This window comes from Asparagus officinalis, chromosome 1 (assembly GCF_001876935.1).
Source record: "Asparagus officinalis chromosome 1, Aspof.V1, whole genome shotgun sequence".
Lineage (NCBI taxonomy): Eukaryota > Viridiplantae > Streptophyta > Magnoliopsida > Asparagales > Asparagaceae > Asparagus > Asparagus officinalis.
In genome coordinates, this window is record NC_033794.1 from 101,305,854 (window position 1) to 101,318,742 (window position 12,889).

General features: G+C 34.3%; 1 protein-coding gene across 1 annotated transcript; it reads right to left on the minus strand.

Annotated features, from left to right (window-relative positions):
- On the minus strand, positions 12,339-12,626 carry LOC109838305 (VQ motif-containing protein 1-like). The gene has a single exon (XM_020406758.1). The coding sequence runs from the start codon at positions 12,624-12,626 to the stop codon at positions 12,339-12,341; it is 288 nt and encodes a 95-aa protein (XP_020262347.1).

Below are 12,889 nucleotides of genomic sequence, written 5' to 3' on the forward strand. Positions count from 1 at the left end.
TATATATATATATATATATATATATATATATACACGAAGAAACCAATAAATGTGTGTGTATAGATAATTGAGCTTAAGATACTAACACACATAATATAAACTCCTAAACTAAATTACCCAAGCTTGATCTTGATCTTCATTGAGCTCAACTTGGTACACGTTGCGGATGAAGCTAAACTTGGATCCTGAACTTGAATTGTATGATGCTTCACTCCACAATTCCGCCAACCTCCTTTGGATATGATCGTTGAAGCTCTATTCCATCCAACCTCCAACTACGTTATTTGTCTACAAAAAATAGGAATGCACAAATACTAGATAAACAACATTAGTAATAAATTGTTTGTTAAACATCATCAAAACAAGAAGTCCAACAGAACCGCCAAGAGAAGACATGTTAGCTGGACCTCATACATCTGTATGAACAAGCTCTAACTTGTGAGCTTTGAGTGGTCTTCCACTCTTCTGAAAGCTGACCCCTTCTGCTTCCCGTATATGCAGTCTTCATAAATACCAACTTTAACTGAATTGATGCCAGATAGTTTTCCCTGAGAGTATAAAATTTTCATACCCTTCTCACTCATTTGTCCCAATCTATTGTTCTACAGATCTACAATTTTCTTATCAGTTGCAATTGTGAGGGTGTCACTCGCATGTGAAGCTAAGTAAAGAGTTCTGGTTTTGTTACCACGAGCAACCACTATAGTACTATTAGAGATTTTTCATGAATCCCTGGTAAAGTTTGAAACATAGCCTTCTGCTCTAAGCTAGCCAACTGAAATAAGATTCTTCTTCTGCTTCGTCATCTGAATATGCACATCACCTCTTCCCATAATACTGTAAGGCTCGTTGTCCCCTAAGTATACTTTCTCAAATTCTCCTACTACATAGTTCTGAAGAAGTTCCTATTAGCAGTAGCGTGGAATGAGGCTCCCGAATCAATAACCCATAAATCGGTGTCACTGTCCATAGCAAGGATCATCTTATACAATATGAGCCTCTTGTTCATTTTCATCCTTCTTTTGCGCTTTGCAGACTGAAGACATGTGGTCCTCTTGGTCGCAGTTCTAATACTTCCCCTTGATGGGCCTCACCTTCAAGTTTGACCTCTTCTTCTTCGACTTTGACCTCTTCCTGTTCTGGTTACCCTTATTCTGACTTTGGCCTCTCTACTCGAAATTTAGGGCTGAACCTGAACCTTCTATTTCAGACGACTTTCTTCTAACCTCCTCGGATAAAATCATATTGACAATCTCGCTCAGCTTCAACTTTTCCTTTCCTACCGAGTTACTAATTGATAATCATATTTTATTACAATTTTATACCCTCATTATCTATTTTATATGAATAAATATACCAGTAATAATTATTTTTATCTTTTAATTGCAGGTTAATGAAGAATAAATCTCAAATTCTCATCTCTCAACAAAAACCCATTGATTAAATGAAGAAATGAAGCAAAGAAGCACATTGGAAAATCAATTTCCAAATTATCCAAAAGCCCAGAATGAAGTCGTGTAGCATGTAGAAGCCGGAGAAAATCAAAAATCCAATATGAAAAGAAATCATATTCAAAATGGTTGGCCACAAAGAAACGACGATATCTCCTAATCCGGAAGGCGGAATTTAACATATAATATATGAAAATCGCCTACCTCGACGAGACGAAGCTATTCGTGAAATAAACTCCTTTTGGAGAGGAGGGCTACTCTTAATTGAGAAGGCCTTCCAAAATTGTAACTTTAGTTGCAATTAATAATAATAATTTTTTCACCACTTTAAATATTTCTTCTCTTTGTTGGATGATGAAGATGGAGATGAAGAATTATTTAGAGGTTTGCATTTTCTTTCCTTTTTCTCTTTTATTTCCTTTTTATTGCTTATTAGTGTAGATTTATTTCTATGCTTGTAGTTTAGATTTTATTTTCTTGTTAAATAGCCAAGAGGCTAGAACCCTCTTGCCTTAGATTTATTTCATGCTTATAGAATAGATTTAATTTCTTGCATTTAATTCTTGCAATTTTATTTTGTAGTTTAGATTTTGCAATTTATTTTGTAGTTAGATTTTAATTTCTTATACTATTCACCTTGAGGCTAGAACCCTCTTGGGTTTAGTTTTTCTTTTTGTTTATTTTTATTTTGTTTGATTCGCCTTTAGGCTAGAACCCTCTAGGGAATCACCCTTTTCTAAGAAGTGGGTTCAATTGTAGATTACCCATATCTATAATTGAATCCACCATCTTTAATTTCTTGCATTTTCTTTTATTCTTGAATTTTATTTTCTTTATTCTTGATTTTTATTTTCCTTTTCCTTCTTGCCTTATTGATCATATTCATTCTTTGTCACATCCACTCTCACTTATATCTCGTGCCGATTTACACACTATCACTTCCACTCTCTCTATCTCTCCACAATCACATTCACTTATCACTCCTACTTGTCACGCACACAACATAAGAACCGATTTTATATTTTCTCCTACAAAACACCTTCCTCGTGGGATCGATATCTTAAATACTATAACTTGACACGGTTGTGCACTTGCAACCTTTTTGGTACATGTTTATGCCGCATCAAGTTTTTGGCGCCGTTGCCGGGGAAGGTGCTTAAGTAGGTTTTAATTATTTTGGTTCTTTAACTTGTGTGTTTTTTGTGAAGGAAACGCTTGGAGCTTGAAGATCGCGGATTGGAGAGCTAGGATTTGAAGATTTGCTTTCAGGTAAGTCCTCTTTCTAGTTTTTAATTCCACCCTTTAGCTACTTCTTCACAATTAGAGACAATTAGGACTTAAAAAAGAAGAAGAGATTTTATTTTTTGTTGACCATAATAAAATTCATCCTCCACTTTGACATTTACTAACAAGATAATAAATTCAAACAAATCCCCCCTTCTCATTTGTTTGATTGTTAACCCTAATTAAAAAAAAAGATTTTTCTTTTCCATCCTTTTTAGTTGCTTTTAATTCATAGGGTTGCATTTCATATAGTGTAGGAATTCACCAAGTGATTTGAGCATCTTGATTTGACACACACTTAAAAATATTTTTAAGGGCAAAACCCCATAATCAAGATAAGGTGAGGGATTTCATCACCCTTTCCTTAGCCCAAAAATCACTAATTCCTCACTACACCACCCAAGCCTAATAAAACTCATTAGACGTTGGCCCCTAAGGATTCGAGCTCAATAAGGAACAAGAAATCCTTAAGTGAACCGGTTTAAGTTTTCTCAGATTAGTTGGTGTCTAAGGCAAGGTTTAGGGGTTGCGTAAAGCGCTCCGCAAGGAAAGAGGTACTTAATTGATCTTTGATCACCCTCTAGTACTATCCTTACCTGGCTAACTACCTGGGTAAAACTTTGATCTTTTCACTGTAGGAGTTTTTGGTTAGGAGCTGGTCTAGTTGAGTTAGGCTAAACCCTAGAATTAGAGTTGATTGAAAAGTGATTGTTTTGATTTGTTTCAGTTAGGATTTTTCTTTTTCTTTATCTTCTAAAAAAAAACTAATTTTCTTTCTTTTTTTGAAAAAAAATAAAAAATAAAAAAAATAATAAAAAGAAATATTTTGGTGTATGCAACAGTGGATTAGGGATAATACACATCGATTAATTCGCTTTGAACCAATCATAGAAATGGAGCATCCTAATCCACCCGTTCTTCATGATATGTGCTATCCCATTAGGAATGCAATCCCCTCATGCATTAGGCTCCCCGAAACAAATGGAATAAGTTTTGAGCTTAGACCGCAATACATAAACATGCTTCCCAAATTCCTTGGTAATGAAACAGAAGACGCATATATTTTTATTTCGGAATTTGAGGAAGTGTGTATTATGATTAAAATGAGAGAATTAAATGAAGATGCGGTTAAGCTTAGATTTATTCCATTTGCTCTTAAGGATAAAGCTAAAAAATGGCTGTACAGCTTACCAACAAATTCCATCTCAACTTGGGATGAATTTGTCACCGTTTTTCTTAAGAAATTTTTTCCTATTCATAAAACGGTAAAGCTTAGGAACAGCATTCAAAACTTTAAAATTATCCCGGGAGAACCTTTTTGGAAGTATTTTGACCGATTTAAAGATCTTCTCATCCAATGTCCTCATCACGGTTTAGAGAAATGGCGATTGTGCCAAATAATTTATGAGGGATTAGATTATTCTGCAAAAACTTCCTTAGAATCAATGTGCCACGGGGATTTTATGAGGAAAAATGCTGATGAAGCTTGGGAGTTTTTGGAGAGTCTTTCTGAAAAAACAATGCAATGGGAACAGTGCGATGACAGGGTTTCATCAGTTCCCCATTCTAAGTCTAGTGGTCTTTCCTTGGAGTCAAACATTGCTTCTGAAGCGAAGATGGCGACAATTCTGCGGAGGTTAGAAGCCTTAGAAATTAAGGAACGAGCTCCAGCTCAACTCAATCATGTTTCTTTCCCAGGATGTCATAATTGTCAGTCTCCTACCCACGTTTCAGAGGAATGCCCTCTCTTAGGAAACAATCATTCATTAGAACAGATGAACGCTGCATTCCAGCACCCTAGAAATGATCCATTTTCTCCAACCTACAATCCAGGTTGGAGAAATCATCCCAACTTTGCATGGAATCTAGGAAATTCTCCCGGAACTCAAAATTTCACTCCCGCTTCGACCCAACATTTTCCTAGGGGAAACACAGTTCCATTCAATTCTCATTCACAATTTCAACAACCCAATCTGCCGTATCAAAATCAGTCTCCTCCTCATCAAGCTCCTCACAATCCAGATCAAGATAAACGTCTCAATGTCTTGGAAAGGGGTTTAGAAACCATAATTAAGGCCTCTACTCAAACCACGAATATGTTGACTCAAACGTCTAGCACGCTGAATTCCTTCATGCAATCAACCGGACAAATGCTCAACTCCAACACTCAAGCTATAGCTAGATTAGAATCCCAACTTGGTCAACTAGCTAGTGCCGTGAGTGAAAGAGAGAAAGGAAAATTTCCGAGTCAACCCGTGGTCAACCCTAATAACACAGGATGCAGTTCATCCTATGAAGCTCAAGTGAATGCAATCCATTCACTTCGGTCAGGTAGACAGGTCGATAATCAAGTGAGAACTCCTCCAAGTCAAACTCTTGATCCTGTACAAATTCCTTCTCCTTCTCCTTCTGATGAATCTATTAAACAATCACTCCCCTCAGATGACCAAGAACCTGAACCCGAACCTGAGCCTGCTTTTGATAGATTTAGACCGGTTGCTCCCTTTCCAGATAGACTCAGGTCTAGGAAACACTCTCCTCAGGAGGAGAAGATCCTAGAAACATTCAAGCAGGTTAAGGTCAATATTCCTCTCTTAGATGTAATTGAACAAATTCCATCTTATGCTAAATTTTTAAAAGAATTATGCACTAAGAAGAGGAGAATAAATGTTCAAAAGAAAGTCTTTTTAGCCGCCAATATCAGTGAAATGCTGTCAAATCCCATACTTTTGAAACGTAAAGATCCAGGTTCCCCCATCATTTCATGTATCATTGGTAATACTCACATTGATAAGGCGCTTTTAGACTTAGGGGCCAGTGTCAATTTGCTTCCATATTCAGTCTATCAGCAATTGGGTCTAGGTGTACTGAACCCAACCAAATGCACCTTACAGTTGGCTGATAGATCTGTTAAGGTCCCCATGGGTGAGTTAGAGGATGTTCTGATTAAGGTTGGAGATTTTATTTTTCCAGTAGATTTTGTAGTCTTGGAAACACAGACTGTTTCTAATCCCAAAGGACAGACACCTGTCATCTTAGGACGACCGTTCTTAGCAACTTCTAATGCTCTCATTAACTGTAGAACTGGTCAAATGAAACTGTCCTTTGGGAATTTGACTGCTGATCTTAACATTTTTAATCCAGGGAACCAACCAAATAATCAGCCTCTAGAAATAAACTACATTCAGGAAAGATCAGAAGAAGAAGAAGAAGAAGAAGAAGAAGAGTGTGATTTAAGTTTTGAGGAAATTTTTGATGAAGAGTTAGAGTTTTTAGAAGAAGCAGATCAGGTCCTTGAGAATAATAAAACTGTGTTAAACATTTGCTGCTTTGAATTAAATTTTGAAGAACTCTTTCTTGATGAACTTAGATTCTTGGAGAATAATCAACAACCAAATTTTCAGAACTTCACAGAAGAATTGGTTGTTGGAAAACAAAACTTCACAGTACAAGAGTCTAAGTTCATTAAGAAATACAAAATACATGACACCAATAATACCTACCTTACCTTGTTGCATGAATTACTGAACACCCCGAAATGCTTGGAAATTCACATTATTAATTATATCATTCTGAATTTGTTTAAAATCCGGGGAAGAATTTTCAACAGTAAGGTAGGATTCAATGTAGAACAGGAACTCTTCATGTTGAATATTTCATTCTACATTGTTTATTTTGTCATGTTGAATATTTTATTCTACATTGTTTATTTTGTTTATTTCAGAATAATAAAAAGAATTTATTCTTCTCTCATTTGAGAGTTTCTTATTCAGTTGTTAAAAAAAAGAAAAAAAAGAAAAAAAAGAGAAAAAAAAGAGAAAAAAAACCTACCTTCCATTGCCACAAAAATCATTGAACACCCCGGAATGCTTAGAATTTCAGCACATTGTTGATTATATCATGTTGAATTTATTTAACATCCGTGGGAGAATTTTCAGCAATAAGGTAGGATTCAATGTAGAACATGAACTCTTCATGTTGAATATTTTATTCTACATTGTTTATTTTGTTTATTTCAGAATAATAAAAAGAATTTATTCTTCTCTCATTTGAGAGTTTCTTGTTCAGTTGTTAAAAAAAAAGAAAAAAAAAGAAGAAAAAAGAAAAGAAAAAAAAGAAAAAAAAAGAGAAAAAAAAACAAGAAAAGAATAAATGTTTGATTTCCTCCTCCTCAGACCAAAGGTAATTGCAGATTTTTATCAGCCGACCAAATGTAAGTGCTTCACTTCTTATCTGCTTTACTTTATGCATCATAGAGTTTGTATTGAGGACAATGCAAAATTTAGGTGTGGGGGTGGGAATTAGTTATTTTTTCTCTTTATTTTACATTTTTAGCTACATTTTTTTTTCCTTTTTCTTTTTTAAAAAAAATTATAAAAATATCGTCACTTGCCAAATTGATGGAGTTATGTAATAATTGATTTATTTGATAAATTTGAAAATTTCTAATCCCTAGTTGGTTATTTACTTAAGATCACCTTTTATGATAACTCTAAATAAATTTCTTAAGAAATGATTTTCAAAGTAGTATACTTTACTTAAGCCTTAACTTGGACTTTTATTTAAAATAATGAAATTTTTGCATGCTTAACTTAGAGTTGAAAATAATTTTTTTCAAAGTGTCTTGATTTACATATTTTCAAAATATATATACATATACAAAAAAAAATTGCAAAAGAAGAGTGCGAAAAATGGGCACCAAAAAGAAAAAAAACTCTTTAATTCAAGGTGATTCTATCTTATAAAGCCTAAGCTGACCGAGTAATTAAGCCCAAGGAGTATTTCCATACTTAATGACCTAAGCCCATTTGGGTTGGGATCCATTGGCCCAAAACTCGTTAAATGGTCACTTAGAAAGCCCGTTAAAGTAGAAAAAATCACCAAGGAAGAAAGAGTTAAAAAAAACTAATAAATGTTTTATAGTTGTATATATGGTCTTGGAAAATATTTTAAATCAAGCAACTTGAAAATTATTTAAAACAAAGAGTTAGCATGTTCTTTTCAAAACTTTTAAATTAAATTTCTAAGTTTGGCTTGGTTTTGTATTGCTACAATGAGAAGATTTTCTTAAAAATATACCTTAGAGTTATATATAAAAATGTTTTCTTGAGTGATAACTGGCTCCAATTAGATTATCTAAAAGTTATCAAGTGAATTTAGTTATTTACTGACTTCTTTAATTTGGCAAGTTGACCGAATTTTGTGGGTATATTCACTGCAAACCCTCACGAGACTACAACTCGTCCACTAGGGTAACCTAGGGGTTTAAAGGCTTGTTGTATGCGCTAAATACAACCGCGATTCCTGCGAAAGTGAGTTAGGATTTTCTTTTTATTTTCTTTGCTAGAGGACTAGCAAAAGTTTAGGTGTGGGGGTATTTGATAATCATATTTTATTATAGTTTTATACCCTCATTATCTATTTTATATGAATAAATATACCACTAATAATTGTTTTTATCTTTTAATTGCAGGTTAATGAAGAATAAATCTCAAACTCTCATCTCTCAACAAAAACCCATTGATTAAATGAAGAAATGAAGCAAAGAAGCACATTGGAAAATCAATTTCCAAATTATCCAAAAGCCCAGAATGAAGTCGTGTAGCCTGTAGAAGCCGGAGAAAATCAAAAAGCCAATATGAAAAGAAATCATATTCAAAATGGTTGGCCACAAAGAAACGACGATATCTCCTAATCCGGAAGGCGGAATTTAACATATAATATATGAAAATCGCCTATCTCGACGAGACGAAGCTATCCGTGAAATCAGAATTTGGAAATAGTGAGCATCGATGTCGGCATCGATGTGGGCATCGATGCTGGCAAATCATATGGGCTAAAGAAGAACCAAAAAGCAAATTCAAAGGTGGAGATTGTTGCTTGGGGCTCAAGACAAATCCAATGGCTCATATTCATTGAAGATTACTATAAATAGGGGTAGTGAGTGAGGGGTTAAAGGTGTGAAAATTTTTGTAACTCCTTTTGGAGAGGAGGGCTACTCTTAATTGAGAAGGCCTTCCAAAATTGTAACTTTAGTTGCAATTAATAATAATAATTTTTTTACCACTTTAAATTTTTCTCTTCTTCTCTTTATTGGATGATGAAGATGGAGATGACGATGGAGAATTATTTGAAGGTTTGCATTTCTTTCTTTTCCTCTTTTATTGCTTATTAGTGTAGATTTATTTCTATGCTTGTAGTTTAGATTTTATTTTTTTTTGTTAAATAGCCAAGAGGCTAGAACCCTCTTGCCTTAGATTTATTTCATGCTTATAGAATAGATTTATTTTCTTAAATTTAATTCTTGCAATTTTATTTTGTAGTTTAGATTTTATAATTTATTTTGTAGTTAGATTTTAATTTCTTATACTATTCACCTTGAGGTTAGAACCCTCTTGGGTTTAGTTTTTCTTTTTATTTATTTTTATTTTGTTTGATTCGCCTTTAGGCTAGAACCCTCTAGGGAATCATCCTTTTCTAAGAAGCAGGTTCAATTTTAGATTACCCATATCTATAATTGAATCCACCATCTTAATTTCTTGTATTTTCTTTTATTCTAGAATTTTGTTCTTCATTCTTGATTTTTTTATTTTGTTCTTGATTTTATTCTTTTTTTTCCTTCTCACATTATTGATCATACTCATTCTTTTTCAAATCCACTATCACTTACACTTTGCACCTATTTACACATCATTTTCACTCTCTCAATCTTTTCACAATCACATTCACTTATCATTCCTATTTGTCACGCACACAACATAAGAACCGATTTCATATTTTCTCCTACAAAACACCTTCCTCGTAGGATCGATATCTTAAATACTATAACTTGACACGGTTGTGCACTTGCAACCTTTTTGGTACATGTTTATGCCGCATCACTAATTGCGGTCACGCAACCTGGCCAACTATCCGGCAACTATGATAGTATCAGTAAGGCTTGCACTTCATCATCAAATATAATGTCGATGGAAATAAGTTGATCAACAATTGTGTTGAACTTGTTGAGATGCAACGTGAAAGAGTATCCTTCTGTCATCTTGAAGTTGAAGAGTGTCTTGATGAGATGAACATTGTTTGCAGCTGACGGTTACTCGTACATCTTTGTGAGTGCTTCTATAAGCCCCACCATCGTTTTCTCCTTTAATATTTTGTAGGTGACTGACTTTACGAGCGACAACAGGATCTGCCCTAGAGCCTTCTGATCTAGTATTTTTCAGTCCTCGTCGGTCTCATCCTTTTTATTTCCCTTAGCTTTTCCCATCAATGGGCGGTAAAGATCCTTCTAGTACAGATAGTCCTCCATCTGCGACTTTGAGTAGGCAAATTTTGATCCATTAAACTTCTCAATCTTCGATTTGCTTTTTTCTGCCATAGCTCTCACACTTGCCGAATGAAGCTCTGATACCAGTTGTTGGGGTTGAACAATCGATAACCCGTGCCCTCCGGATCTTGTGACGAACAATTAGTAAGTAAGAAATCACAACGAATCAAAAAACTTGTAGAAAAGAATAAATAAAAGAGAACACCATATTTAATGAGGTTCGACAAACGTGCCTACGTCCTCGGGAGCCACACCAGAAATTTTTTTATTATTGAAGAAGATTACAAAGCTTGCAAGGCCACTCTCTCTCTAACATCTCTGATCTCAAAGTACTCTCAAACCCCTCTTTTTGTGTATTATTCCTCTCCTCTAAATATGTTAAAGTGTATATATATATATATATTATATATATTAATATAATATATATTATATATATATAGTATATATATAATAAATATATATATATATATATATATATATATATATATATATATATATATATATATATATATATTATATATATATATGGAAAAGTGAATCTAAGGTGACACCCTAGGCTGCCCACCTAAAGGAGCGCGGCCATAAAATACATCACTCCTAAATTTTTTTGTGATCCGCTTCGTTGAACTTGATCTAAAGCACGTTCTTAACAACAAACATACGGCAATTTTGGGGGTGAACCCGGTCATGTTTTGACCTTTATCCACACATCGCGCTGCAATGTTTAAGACGTTTTCGATGAAAGAATTTTTTGGCATGGCTCAACGAATGGTCAAAACACAAGCGGGTTCAACCCCAAAATTGGTGTGTTTGGGTTTTAAAGAACGTGTAGATAAGTTCAACTGAGGGCGGATCGTAAAAAAAATTTAGGAAATGATGTGATTCTAGGCCCGCGTCTTAGGTGTGAGCCTAAGTGTCACCTAGATTCACTTTTCCATATATATATATATAATATATAATAATAATATATATATTATATTAATATATATATAACCGTAGCACAAAACCAGGTTTTCAAAAACGTGCTAGAGACTGGAAAAACTGCTATTGGTCAACTAATGGCTTGGCGTCAGTCGATCGACGCAGAAGGTGTTTTTGACTACTAGTGCACGTTACCGGTCGACTGATAATTCGTATCGATCGACCGAACAGAAACTTTCATGTTTTTCTGGCGTTCGAATCGGTCAACTGATGTTCCCTTCTGTCGACCGATTTGGGGGTTTTTCAGCTTGTGATTTTGTTTCATGTTTGGGTCTACACTCCCGAAACTAACAAAAATAGTATTTTAACATCCTAAATTGTAAAAAAGTAACACGCTACAATAAAAATTACATGTGTCCATACTTATTTATAACACATATATAAGTGTCATTTTATTTGTAAAGGATCATACAACAGTGACAAAAATAAAAAGTATAGCAAATCACGATACATTTTTGTGTTATTAGATATACAATAAAATAAAAGTGAAAAAAGTCTAATAGTCTCACATAAATTGTGTGAAATTTTACTGATAGGCTTAAATAATAACAAATCTTAGATTTTAAGTATATTGATAATTGAAAATTTATGATAGTGTATAAGCTAAATAACTCCATAGTTAAATGTACTTTGTTGAGAGTAATTCTAGGATAAATGACTTTTTGGGAAGTTGTAGTGTTGAATAATGATACCTTTTTATATTTTATGGTTTAGAAATAACTGTGTCACCACTCTCTACATATATATGTGTCGTGAGTTTTACGATAAAGTTTAAGATATATGTATGTATTACAATTTTTACGATATATTTTTTACATGCGTAGAAAGACGCTCTCCAATATGCTTTACACAGACTATTGTTATGTGTCGCACTTTCTTAGTGCGACACAAAACTGTGTTGTATGAAGACAAAACGATGTATCATAATTTATAACTTTTGTTATAGTGACACTTTATTACCCTAAGTTATAAGAAGGTAGCACTTTAATACTTATTATTAGTTACCAAAATAATTTTCTAAGAACATTCCTATGAAAACTAACAAAATATACTAATATGCTAATTTTTTATAACTTATTAAAGTGTTATTATTTTACAATTTAGGAATTGTAAGGCTGATGAAACAATAGGGCATCAAAGTGCCATTTGGTCATTTTCCATAATACCACATATATATATTGCTGCCGCAATCTAATCCACATCCCGATGCTAACACATTAAAAGTTCATTCGCGAAATTAGTAAGAGGACATAATTAGATGGATCAGACCTGCACTAATTAATACCATCAAAACCTAATCAGTCTCTTAAAAACTCATACAACTCCTCCATTGATGGCAACAACTCCACCATGAACGCATCGACCTCTCCTCCAACAGCCATCGGCTGAGCCTCCGCCCGCAAATTTCTCTTCCTTCTATTACTTTGCGTATTTTCTCGGCCATGGCAGCTCGCTCCTTGGCTCGACATAACCGAATCCTTCCCTGTGAATTTCTGGACTACCATTTTGAACTGAGATGCGTCCGCTTCCACAAACTGAGTTTCGATGATCGTCACCTTCGTTGGCTGAGTTCCTTCACTCGACATATTTTTAAATGAATTGTAATATCTGTGCTTGCTACTTGATATTTCCAATTGATTTTAGGAGAGAGAGAGAGAGAGGATTTATACCTTTTGCTGAGTTTGACGGTCAAGTGGGAGACTGGGTATAGTGATAAATTTTGAGTAATTATTGGTCAAAACCAGCCCAAAAGAAGCGACTTAGAATGGTCAATTGATCAGGATCTCCTCTAGATAATTAATGGCTAATTAATGATGCCAGGTTTATAGGGACCCACCTAATTGCTTAT